General features: G+C 39.2%; 1 protein-coding gene across 3 annotated transcripts; it reads left to right on the top strand.

Moving 5' to 3' along the window:
* The first annotated feature begins 1,393 nt into the window (after nucleotides 1-1,393).
* Nucleotides 1,394-12,090, top strand: LOC131368162 (tripartite motif-containing protein 16-like). Of its 3 annotated transcripts, XM_058414111.1 has the most exons (11): nucleotides 1,394-1,442; nucleotides 1,541-1,625; nucleotides 3,234-3,333; nucleotides 4,004-4,075; nucleotides 4,796-4,882; nucleotides 5,863-6,474; nucleotides 6,687-6,782; nucleotides 6,904-7,137; nucleotides 7,321-7,480; nucleotides 7,753-7,812; nucleotides 10,741-12,090. In XM_058414111.1, the coding sequence occupies exons 3-11, from the start codon at nucleotides 3,241-3,243 to the stop codon at nucleotides 11,262-11,264; spliced, it is 1,938 nt and encodes a 645-aa protein (XP_058270094.1). In that variant the 5' UTR covers nucleotides 1,394-1,442; nucleotides 1,541-1,625; nucleotides 3,234-3,240; the 3' UTR covers nucleotides 11,265-12,090. The 3 variants fall into 3 exon arrangements, with proteins under 3 accessions (XP_058270094.1, XP_058270095.1, XP_058270093.1); XM_058414112.1 differs by lacking the exon at nucleotides 1,394-1,442 and having other exon boundaries at nucleotides 1,475-1,625; XM_058414110.1 differs by lacking the exons at nucleotides 1,394-1,442; nucleotides 1,541-1,625 and adding an exon at nucleotides 3,014-3,165.
* Nucleotides 12,091-14,209: the final 2,119 nt, after the last annotated feature.

The raw sequence follows: 14,209 nt of genomic DNA, 5'->3' as shown, positions 1-14,209 counted from the left end.
AATTTCTTCCAGAACTGATTTTGATCAATGGATTCTTCTGTTTCCTTTAATGTCTGATGGTAGTGCTGTTATTTCTTCCTGAAGATTGTCTGTATATAGTTTTTAAGTGTTTCACAGTACTTTTGTCTGAGTTCTGTTAGGGACACACTGTTAGGGGTCCATTTATAGCGTTGTTGTTATTTGGTTGCTAGATTCTTTTAGGAATACATTAATTTGGCAGTGGTCTGATAAAGGTAACTGTGGTCTGATAGTGAATGCACTTATGCAGGAGGGGTCCAGGTCAGTAATGACATATTTGACCACACTAGATCCATGAGATGAGCAGTAAGTGAACCGACCTAACGAGTCCCCTCGGATCCTACAATTCAGCATGTACATACAGAGCTGCACTATTTAAAACAGGATCTGGGTTGATTTGATCTGGTTGTTTTGTTTTAGGGGCCAAATAGGGGAGTGCCATAAATATGTTTTTTTTTTGGCAAAGTTTCTGTGTGGAGATTGAGAAAGAAATCATCATTGTATGATGGGGACTCTGCAGGTGGACTAAATCGCAATGTTTTTCTTTACTTTCTACTCTACTAACTAGTAAAGGGCCTTGCTCAGGGGCCCAGCAGTGGCAGTTTTTGTCGGTTACTTTCTCCGGTAACCCAGTAACCAAACCTTTAACCATATGAGTCAGGACTAATTCTGAGTAATAAATCAGCACACTGCAGACTATTACTCGGATATTTCTTTCTCATTTTCAGTTTCTCGCCTTTAGGAGCCGAATAAAGCCCGAGTAGGAGGCGTGGGGAAAGTCTACAAACTAAAGAGTGCACACAGAAACTCTGAGAAGAAGAGCAGTTCCTGGGAGAGAGAACATAATGGAGGGAAGTCCACACTGCAGCTGTCTTCCTCCTGTGTTCGATCTTAACAAACAAACTTTTTACAGATATTTTATTATTTGTTAAATGTCTTGTAATCTACTCCTAATCTCATTTTCATCATAATCTGCTCATGATATAATAATCTCACATAGTTTATAATCTACTCGGGATTTTATTTATGCCATAAAATTTTACGCTATATTATTATTCATTAATCTGTTTCTAATAAAATCATATGTTCATAATTTTACATTATAATAACGAAGTTAATCCTCCAACCGAAAAACATAGATAACTAAAAACAAAACAAGAAAAACAAGATAATTAAATTGTTGACACATTATTAAAAACACTGTGAAGATATATATTTGCTCCTTAAGCTCGAAGGGATGTGAAGGAGGAAGCTCCATCACTGTCTCCTCCCGTATCTTCTCAACTACTGCTGCTGCTCCTCCCTCCACCCACATAGAGAAGAAAGTGGTGAAAGGGGTAAAAATAAGACGTGGGACTCCAGTAGTGAAGAGATGGACAGATTCAGAGTCCAGTTCAGAAGAGGAGTTTTTTTCTAGATCTGTGGTGAGGGAAGTGAATGATTCTGAGCAGTGTTTGTTAGCTGATTGAAGGTTGATTATGACCCTCTGATGATCGTGTATGAACTGTGTGTTTCCCTGAAGAAGTCAGTCCGGTCCATGTCACCCACTTCCTGTTCCTCGTCCGCTTCTGGCTCCGAGTTTGAGGCCCTGCAGATACAAAGCCAAGGTAAGAGCTGAGACAGATACAGAAAGAGTCTTCAAATGCATGTGTGTGTGTGTGTGTGTGTGTTAAGCACCTGCACAGCTCCATCAAGTTTGCCGATGACACGACCGTGATGGGTCTCATCAGCAAGAACGACGAGTCAGCTTACAGAGAGGAGGTGCAGCGGCTAACAGCATGGTGTAGAGCCAACAATCTGTCTCTGAACATCGACAAGACTAAAGAGATGGTTGTTAACTTCAGGAGAGCACAGAGTGACCATTCTTCGCTGTCCATCGACGGATCCTTTGTGGAGATCATCAAGAGTACCAAATTCCTTGGTGTTCATCTGGCAGAGAACTTCACCTGGTCACTCAACACCAGCTCCATCACCAAGAAAGCCCAGCAGCGCCTCTACTTCCTGAGGAGGCTGAGGAAAGCCCATCTCCCTTCCCCCATCCTGACTGTGTTCTACAGAGGGACCATCGAGAGCATCCTGAGCAGCTGCATCACTGCCTGGTTTGGGAACCCACACTCACTCTCTCTCTCACCTGTGTGGACACACACTCACACACACATAACCTATATTGTTCGATACTCATTGCACTACCTCAACTTTTTTTCAGTGCTAAAGTGTCCTGTGTTTTTGTGTTGTCTTTTTTGTATTTATTGTTTCTGCACTGTTGCTTTGTTTGCACCTAGCTGCACTCTTTACACTTTATGTGGCTTGGACGAATTTCTTTTGGTCCTAGCTCTGTGTTGTTCTTGTGTTTAAACTATATGTTGTACGTTTCTGTAGCACCAGGTCCTGGAGAAATGTTGTTTCATTTCACTATGTACTGCGTCAGCTATGTGTGGTTGAAATGACAATAAAGCTTCTTGAATCTTGAATCTAAAAGTTAACTTGGCCATCACATCACCTTTCAGTGTCAAAATGAAAAAAAAAAAAAGATCATTGTTTCCATGACCCTGACTTTGAGAAGATAAGACTTTGAGAACCCAGGACTTTTGGAATATAGCACTTTAACTGGAGAATAGACAATTTACTGTTAGAACATGTGTCTTCACGAATATGAGATTTTGAGAAACCAAAATCTTAACATTGAACTTGAACATTGGTCTATGAGAACCCTGGGCTTTTGAGAACATGGGACTTTGAGAACATTTGGCTTGAGAACATGGGATTTTGAAAACATGGGTCTTTGAGAACATTGGTCTTGGAGAACGTACCACTCAAAGAAGTAGAAATGACTTTGAGAACATGGGGTTTAGAGAAGTGATGAATTTTTAGAACCTAAGAAAGAGAATATAAAAAGTGGGGAACAACTGACCTGAACAACTGAACTGAACTGGTGTGAGTTTCTTCACAAGTTGACCTTAAAGGACATGGGCTATTTAATGACTGCTAACAGTCTATGTTATGTGAGATTACTGATAGTATGAGAATATTGTATGCAGGACCTCTGCACTCAATGGTGGAACATCTGCCTTCAGATCATCCTGAAGATGACAAAAGCTCAGAGGTGGAGACTGCTATAAAATCCACACCCATAACCCAGGCCTCATGGTACACACCACATGTGTCACATATGTGAGTTTACATGTGTATTTATGTGTACTTGTGTTCCCCTCCAGCTTGTTCATGGACAGTGACGGTGATGCCGTTGAAGCATCTTATCCACACAGCCAGGAGGTGCCTTCACCCATAAGCAAACATAATACAAAGAACCTCAAGGTAAGTCATATATAGCGTTTCCACTGGGACTGACAGACACTGAGGACACACCTCCTTCACTGGGACTGATAGAAACATAGGCCATACCTCCTTCACTGGGACTGACAGGTACAGAGGCCACACCTCCTTCACTTTGACCAACAGGTACAGAGGCCACACCTCCATCACTGGGACTGACAGGTACAGAAGCCACAACCCCTTCACTGGAAATGACAGGTACAAAGGTCACACCTCATTGACTGGGGCTGACAGGTACAGAGACCACACCTCTTTCAATGTGACTGACAGGTACAAAGACCACATCTCATTGACTGGGACTGGCAGGTAAAGGGGCCAGACCTCCTTTACTGGGACTGACAGGTACAAAGACCACACCTCCACTGGGACCGACAGGTACAGAGGCCACACCTCCTTTACTGGGACTCACAGGTTCAGAGGCCACACCTCCTTTACTAGAACTGACTGGTACAGGTTCTTATGTTTGTTAGTAGATGTTGGAGAAGAAGACCCCAGATTCCTGTAAAAGAGAAAAGGTTCTCAAAAGGGACAAGATAGGAAGCGTATATAATAAACCAAACCATTAAATCAATGTAATAAATGAAGGACATACAGTACTTCAGTAAGTGGAACCATGACTGTGTGATGTATCATAATGATTTTTATATTTAAGGCTTACACAGAGGAGCTGGTGGACCTCCATCGCAGACTGATGGCTCTGAGAGAGAGGAACATCTTACAACAGGTCAGAAACCAGCTTTATATTCTGTATATGCTGTTCCACAGAACCTGCTCTGGACTGTATGCTTTGCTTCCATCTGTGGATTTTTGGATTAGTTCGGCAATAACTAATAGCCTTAATGGTTTACACACTCACTAAGTAATGTAGTGACTAATCAACTTGTTTACTAAGGGAGTAACTACCTGACTGATTAACCTACTAGTTTACTGAATCATTTTATTAAATCAAATTACTATTTGTGTAACTCACTGATTATTTCCTCACTCACTGACTAACACATTGAGGGACACTGGTCATACAGAGAGGGCTCAGATTGACTGGATAACCAAGTGAATCACTAAACCACTAAAAAAACTACTAGATCACTGACTGACTAACTACCCATCTTACAGTGCTTTTTGCACAGCCTGGCTCACTGACTGGTTTGCTGATTGAGTAACTTATTGACTCATTGATTGATTCGGTTTAGACTTCACTCACTAATTAGTGAATGACTCACTGATTCAGTAAGATTCTAACTGACTCAGGGATTCACTCCTTGACCACTTGACTCAGTGACTGACTGACTCACTGAATGTGTGATTTATTTATTCACTCAATCTCTTATTCATTCATAGGAAAACTAAACCAAGTATATGAAATATAATATTTCATTTATAATATTTTCCATTTTTTTTTCTATTAACAAATGTTAGAGCTAACACTTATTTGTTTGTGTTTTAGATAGTAAACCTTATTGAAAAGACGGGGCACTTTAACATCACCAAAACCACATTTGACTTCGACCTTTTCTCCTTGGATGAACCAACTGTACGTGAACTACAGAGCTACTTGCAGGCCAAGAGGACATGACAAAGGGAAATGCCTTGTCTGTTATTTTAGCACCTGCATGCACACAGAGCTCAAATACTGCACAGTACTGGACCTGATGAACAAGAACCTTTCGCACTACATCTGAACAAATCTAAGCATTTGCACAGTGTACCACAAACACTGGACATTTCTATTACTGATCAATTACATTTAATCACCTATTACGTTGTAGACATTAGCATCATGACGCTGTTTAAATTCTCATTTTTTTTGATGGTTGTGTTCAAATACAGTTTTTAATAACTTCACATTTAGACAAATCAGATTTTACACACTTTTCATCCAAATGGAGGAACAAACATGCAGGGTTTTTTTTTTTGTTTGTTTAGTTCACATTCACAAAATATAAATAAAGTGAAATTATAAAGTAAAATGACTTTTTTAAACTATAGATTTTACAGTTTAAACATGACAATTACCCCAAAACTTATCAGAGACAATGTGTTTGGACATGTTTGTGAATGTTCCTGAGTGACCCAGTGGTACAGTGACACTCTCCATACAACCTGATACAGCTTGAGAGGTTCTGCAGAGAGGAAATAGAGAAGATCCTCAGATTGATGTGTTCCAAACTTGTAGCATAAACACCTATGAAGATGTAATGTACTGAGTTAAACGTCTGAATATTATACATTTAATATGTCAAGAAATATGTACTTCATTCAAATACAAACAACAGAAAAAAATCAGATTTTTCTGTCTATTTAAATTAGAGAGAAGTTTACACTAAAAAAATTCTCTCTACTGTGATGTAGGTACACTTTGCCTTTAAATTCTAAACTCCTTTTCTCTGTAAAGCCACACCTTCTCTCTCTGTCACACTTTAACACACTGAACCAGGACGTTTATTTCAGAGAAAACAAAACTTAGTCTATCATATCACACTCTCTCTCTCTCTCTCTCTCTCTCTCTCGCAGTGTGAGTGCAGGACAATGGCGGAGGCCAGTATTTCAGTAGATTTTTCTGTGGATCAGTTCATCTGTCCAGTGTGTCTGGATCTTCTGAAGGATCCAGTGACTACTCCCTGTGGCCACAGTTTCTGTAAGGTGTGTATTAATGGTCACTGGGATCAGGAGGACAGGAAGGGTGTCTTCAGCTGCCCCCAGTGTAGAGAGACTTTCACTCCAAGGCCTGATCTACGCAGGAACAACATGCTGACTGAAGTGGTGGAGAAACTGAAGAAGACTGAACTCCAAGCTGATTCTCCTGCTCACTGTTACACTGGACCTGGAGATGTGGAGTGTAATTTCTGCACTGGGAGAAAACACAAAGCCGTCAAGTCCTGTCTGGTTTGTCAGGCCTCCTATTGTGAAGATCATCTTAAACCTCACTATCAGTCTCCTGCCTTTAAGAAGCACAAGTTAGTTGAAGCCTGTGCAGAGCTCCAAGAGAAGATCTGCTCTGAACATGACAAACTGATGGAGATCTACTGTCATACTGACCAAAGCCTCATCTGTGACTTGTGTACGATGGAAAAACACAAAGGTCATGAGACTGTTTCAACTAAAGCAGAAAGAACTGAAAAACAGGTGAGAACTGGAGATCACTGATCATCATTGATTGGTTATATGACTGTCATTCAGTGTGCAGTAAAGTTTTATTGAAAGTCAAAGGATGTTCTGTAATGAAGGAAACAGGAGAGACCAGTCAGTGTACTTTAAACAGACAACATTCTTACATCATTTTATACCTAAAGTGTACAAAGACCATCTTAACTCTCTGTTAAATCTCTCGGCCTCAGAATGAGCTAAAGGAGGAGCAGATGAAATCCCAGCAGAGGATCCAGGAGAAGCAGAAGAAGGTGCAGGAGCTGAAACAGACTGTGGACATTATTAAGGTGAGGAGGAAACCGAGATATTCGTCTAAACACTCACAAATTATAGTGACTGTAAGAGAAAGAGTTGATCTTTAAATGGAACTGTGTGTGTGTGTGTGTGTGTGTGTGTGTGTTCTAACAGATACGTTCACAGGCAGCAGTAGATGACAGTGAGAGGATCTTTACTGAGCTGATCAGCTCCATGGAGAAAAAGCGCTCGGAGGTGAAGGAGCTGATCAGAACTCAGGAGAAAGCTGAAGTGAGTCGAGCTGAACGACTCCTGAATCAACTGGAGCAGGAGATTGCTGATCTTAAGAGGAGAGTCACTGAGCTGGAGGAGCTTTCACACACACACGATCACATCCACTTCCTCCAGGTAACACTCACTGTCTGATCTACAGAGGGCGCTGTTCCTCACAAAGTTTCCTCCTAAAAGCTCATTACAGCAAGAAGAAATGTTCCTGTCTGAGATCACAGTCTTTGGTCTGATTCAGTCTGAGATTCATTCGTTCCTCTCCTACACTTTTCTCCTTCTCTATGATGTGTTTCCTCTCTGTAGAGTTTCCCGTCTCTCTGTGTCTCTCCTGGATGTGAAGACTCACCCAGCTTCACTGTCAATCAACATCTCTCATTTGATGGAGTGAGGAAATCTCTCTCAGATCTGAAAGAACGAGTCGAGCAAATCTGTGAGGAGGAATTCAACAAAATCCGTCCACAAGGTAAACAAGTAAACATTTTTTCTGAATCTGCAGTAAAGAGACCTGTAAAAATTCATCTAACAGAAATAAGAAGTAAGGAGGAACAAGACTGCATAAAATCACAGAGTATCAGCATCAGCCTTGTAAATGACATCAAGATAAATTTTTAGAGAAATTTGTAGCTGAAGCCTAAAGTAAAAGTCACCGTACTGAGATGGTGATGTTGTTGACGTGTCTTAAAAAAAAAGTCTCCAGACTCAATCTGTCTCCATTTTGTCTCTGTGTCTCCACAGCTACAGCAGTTCAGATGGTTTTACCCTCAGAACCAAAGAGCAGAGAAGATTTTCTGCAGTGTAGGTGTACAACACACACACACACACACACACACACACATACATTCAGATATACACACATACAGTCACATACACACACAAACACACACAAATACACACACATACACACACAAATACATTCAGATACACACACACATACAGAGACATATACACAGACATATACACACACATACACACACATAGATACACACACAAACATACACACACCCAGACACACACACAAACACACATAGACACACACACACACACAAATGTATATAAATACATTTAGATACACACAAACATACTCACACATATACATACATTCAGATATACACACAAACACACACACACACAGACATACAGTACACACACACACATACACACGCACAGACACAGTCACATATACACAAACACACACACAAACAAACACACAGTCACATATACACACAAACACACACATATACACACACACACACACACACACACACACACATATACATACACATACATTCAGATATACACACATACAGTCACATACACACACAAACACACACAAATACACACACATACACACACAAATACATTCAGATACACACACACATACAGAGACATATACACAGACATATACACACACATACACACACATAGATACACACACAAACATACACACACCCAGACACACACACAAACACACATAGACACACACACACACACAAATGTATATAAATACATTTAGATACACACAAACATACTCACACATATACATACATTCAGATATACACACAAACACACACACACACAGACATACAGTACACACACACACATACACACGCACAGACACAGTCACATATACACAAACACACACACAAACAAACACACAGTCACATATACACACAAACACACACATATACACACACACACACACACACACACATACACACACAAACAAACACAGTCACATATACACAAACACACACACAAACAAACACACAGTCACATATACACAAACACACACACAAACAAACACACAGTCACATATACACACACAAACACACACATATACACACACACACATACATAGATACATTCAGATACACACACAAACACACACACACCCAGACACACACACACAAACAAACACACAGTCACATATACACACACATATACATACATTCAGATACACACACACACAGACATATACACACACACACACACATACACAGACATACAGTACACACACACACGTACACGCACAGACAGTCACATATACACAAACACACACAAACAAACACACAGTCACATATACACACACAAACACACACATATACACACACACACACACACACACATATACACACACACATACATAGATACATTCAGATACACACACAAACACACACACACCCAGACACACACACACACACACACAAACAAACACACAGTCACATATACACACACATACACATACATTCAGATACACACACAGACATATACACACACACACACACACACACACACATACATAGATACATTTAGATACACACAAACATACACACACATATACATACATTCAGATATACACACAAACACACACACACAGACATACACATACACACACACATATACACATATAGACATAAATACACACACACAAACACACACACACATACATTCGCACGCATACCCACACACACATACACCAACACACACACATGTACACACAAACACACACATACAAACAAAAAAACACATAGACAGACAGTCACAGATACACAAACACACACAGACACACACAAAGACATACACACACATGTACACACAAACACACACAGACACAGTCACATATACACAAACACACACATACACACAAAAAAACACATAGACAGACAGTCACAGATACACAAACACACACAGACACACACAAACACATACACACACATGTACACACAAACACACACAGACACAGTCACATATACACAAACACACACATACGCATACACACACAAACACACACAAACACACACACAAATACATTCAGATACACACATATTCACACACATACACATACATAGATACATTCAGATACATACACAAACACACACACACACACATACACATAGACACACACACACAAATGTATATACATACATTTAGATACACACAAACACACACACACACACACAGACATACAGTACACACACACAAAAGCATTCACAAACACATATACAGACACAGACATAAATACACACACACAAACACAAACAAACATACAAATACACACACACACATATACATAAACACATACATACACACATACACACATGTACACACAAAAAACACATAGACACAGTCACATATACACAAACACACACAAACAAACACATATACATACATTCAGATATACACACACAGAGACATACATTCGCACACATACCCACACACACACACACAAACACACACACACACATATACATACATTCAGATATACACACAAACACATAAGCACACACAGGCATACACACACACACACACACACACACAAACACACACACATACTGTATATACACACACAGACATAAATACACACACTCACATTCGCATACACACAGTCACATATACACACACATACACACACACACATACAAACACATGCACACACACAGACACACAAACACACACACAGACACACACACACATGGAAAAATACACACACATACACACAGACACATACACACACAAATACGCACACACATACAAACACATGCACACACACAGACACACAAACACACACACAGACACACACACAATGTCAAAATGTTTATCTAAATCTAAGATCCATGTATATAGATCAGCATTAGGAGGATAGAAACACAGACAGGTGTCTCTCACACACTTATTATAAATCCTGTGATTAACATCTAACCTGTGGACATTTTATTACTTTAGATTTCTGTTATCTGACTCTGGATCCAAACACAGAACATCCTATACTCATCCTGTCTGAGAAGAACAGAGTGGTGACACGCAGAATGACACACCGGCGATACTCTGATCATCCAGAGAGATTTGACTACTGTACTCAGGTGTTGTGTAAGGAGAGTGTGTGTGGACGCTGTTACTGGGAGGTGGAGAGGAGAGGTGATGTGTTCATATCAGTCTCATATAAACAGATCAGCAGGAAAGGACGGAGTTATGAGTGTGGGTTTGGACTCAACAGTCAGTCCTGGAGTCTGCAGTGTTCTTCTTCCTCTGTCGCTTTCTATCACAACAAAATTAAGACTAAGTTCCGAGGTCCAGCATCCTCCAGAATAGGAGTGTATGTGGATCACAGTGCAGGAACTCTGTCCTTCTACAGCGTCTCTGACACGATGAGGCTCCTCCACAGAGTCCACACCACATTCACTCAGCCTCTATATGCTGGGTTCAGGATATGGAGTTATAAGTCATCTGTTAGGTTATGTGATCCATAATGAAATGTTGGTAAAAGTGTTTATTAAAATTATAACTGAGGTGTGAGATTTAATTTCTCCCTGAGCTACACTGGACATTTTGTGTACAGAAACTGGAACAGTAATGAATGCAGAATGTAGGATGTTTCTAGAAAGAAGAAATGTTCTCAAACAGACTATTTAACTGTATGCACTATTAGGAGGATTTATTATCCTGATATGAAACATTATAATGTCTAAAAAAACTCTCTTTTTGCTTTGGCAAAGATTGTTTTCTCCAAAAAACTGCTGTGTCTTTCTGTGCTTCTGCTTGTGGAAACACATCCTACTGTGTAAAAGACGCTTATTATTTTAGATCATGAACCATTTTCTGGTTAACAGTCCAGTTACCACACAGTGAACAGAATTATTCACACTCCTTCCTCAATCTGCAAAAATTTATACTTAAAATTTAATCTAGGAATTAATTTAAATCTAGTTCTTGACTGATGATTTACTAAATCAAATGTTATCTAATATTAACGTGTGTGTGTGTGTTTTCTTCACATTTTACCAAATCAGATTTTACTAAGTTTTTGTTCAAATGGAGGAATACAAATGAAACCTTATTATTTAATCATTTATTCACAAAATATAAAGTGATCAAGTAAAATGAACAAAAAAATGAACTATTAATTTGACAAAATTAAGGTGGCCAAAAGCTACTTGTGTTATATTATTAGTAACATTTACTTACATAGTTTATTGCCTTAAACCAAACCAGCTGAAGAAGCTACTTTTGTGTGAACTTTTTTAAAAAGTCAATATCGAAAAGTCATAATTTTCAATAAATCATTTTAAATTCTCACGAGCAGCATGTTAATTGTTGAGTCGAGTAAATAGCTTTAACACAACAGGTTTTCTGACTCAGCTATTATTGTCAGATTTCATTCATTCACATGGATTCTGTTATTTATCAGCAAATTGTTACTCACAAGTCCAATGGCACATACCCTGATGGCCTCAGCAAGACTGAAATAAACTGTCCGTAAAAAAGGAAAGGTCTTTGATATTGAAGATAATATTCATTTTGAAAACAGAGACCCGACATTGTATTGGACTTTATGTGATTAAATGCTATTATGCTAAATAGTATTTTTATGGCATTTATATGTAATTGCAATGGGAAATATTACAGTGTACTTTACTAAGAAACCCCACTTGCACTAATAAGAAATGTCTACACATGTAGACAATGTCCTGCATTTTCCAGCAGCAGAATGGATTCATTCAACGCTTTTACTTTTTGTGGTGGGGTGGTGTGGTGTTTTTTTTCCCTCTGTGCAGGAAATATTAAAATTTTCCCCTAATAAACCTTAGAGACCTTATCATAAATACTGACCACGCCACCCGGGATTAGTTACCCGGGAAAAGACCAAGACCCACAGGTTCAAATTCTCCCAACAAGGACCAAGAGGCGTGGATATTTTAAAATAAAAATATATAAACCTTTATTACACAGAAACAAATATCCAATGCAATAATCAATAGACAGGAATTTTATCAATGTAACAATATAAAATAACCATTTAAAATAGCCAGAAATGAAAAAGGAAACAAACAAACAAATATTAAATGGAGCTGGGGTTTACCAATAGAGAGGCAGGCTAGGTACAGGGCTGCAATAATGCCCGTAAAATTAAATACTCAAACCTGCACCAAATCACCAAAATGCAGTACAACTCCACACCACACTTCGTGAACAGAGGCACACCACTTCACACCAGCAGCTAGCCTGCCTTCTGCTGGACCCCATCTCCTAGAAGAAAAAGGAAATAAATAGTTAGCACAGGACAGCTCAAACAGAACAAAACCCTTCAACTAGAAAGGAAAGCAAATACAGCCAAAGCTCCAGCAAACAAATGAAGCATTGAAATCGAAGCATTGGCGCCGAAGCCAAAACCAAAACAAAATAAAAGTAAAGCAGAATAGCAAAACAAACGCAGCCGAGAGAAGTGAGGGGTAAGTGTGTCGACCTCATTAAAACAGTCCCATAGTGACACCTAGTGGCCATAGTGAATATGACGTTTAAGTGTGTACATCTAGAGTTGCTGTAGGTGTTGCGTCAGAAGAAATTCTACAGAACGCTGTATTTCTCTGCCATGAGGTTTAATGTTACAAAAGCCTTGCAAATATATGTCTGTGAGCATGTAGCTCAATATTTTCTTTGTTAATAGAGTAAAGTGCAATTTAAAGAGACGCGTAGAAATTGTATTTTAGAAAAATTAATATTGCAAAACTGTTTGTTTGATGGTTTACATGAAAAGCAGCATTTTAATTATGTTACATGTGAATGTAACCATTGAATTATGATGCACAAGACACTTATTAGTTGACATTTTCTTTATTTGTATGTTCAGTTTTACAGTGCTTCCTTCAAGTAAACTACACTCAATCAAAACCTGGCATCTGAGTCTTTCTTGGAGGAACCTGTTAGCTATCTGCCAATCTAGTCAGGCTCCAGCACTTCAGCAGTCATCCTAGTAGGGACAGAACAGTAAGGACCACACACCTGTGCTGAATGTGACTAATGAATGTTGTCTGTTGCAGTGAGCTACAGCAGGGTTAAAAAGAAGAGAGACAAACAAGTGCCCCGTGTAAGACCCACCCTGTGTCTTGAGTTCGGTACAAGTCAGATTTCCTGTTGCCTCTTTAGTGTGCATGCATGGAATTATAACTTTTTTCGCATATGTGCTGCATTGAGTGGCTAGTGCATGCGTTATTATTAGGTACTTTGCATTAGGTATATTTTGCGTTATTTCATTGGCATTTTGCAATTAAATCCATACCCTAACTTCTCTAAAGACACTGGTATTTTATTAAACGATTTTATATTCTTGATAATTATCCCAAAGAGCAAACTGGCTCTGGGGTGGGTCTGGCTGAGTTTCAGCTTAGAGTTTGGCCCACATACTACATGGAATTAA

The sequence above is a fragment of the Hemibagrus wyckioides genome, linkage group LG17, assembly GCF_019097595.1.
Source record: "Hemibagrus wyckioides isolate EC202008001 linkage group LG17, SWU_Hwy_1.0, whole genome shotgun sequence".
NCBI classification, from domain to species: domain Eukaryota; kingdom Metazoa; phylum Chordata; class Actinopteri; order Siluriformes; family Bagridae; genus Hemibagrus; species Hemibagrus wyckioides.
The sequence above is the reverse complement of the archived record's forward strand: the minus strand, read 5'-3'. Positions and strand labels throughout refer to the sequence as shown.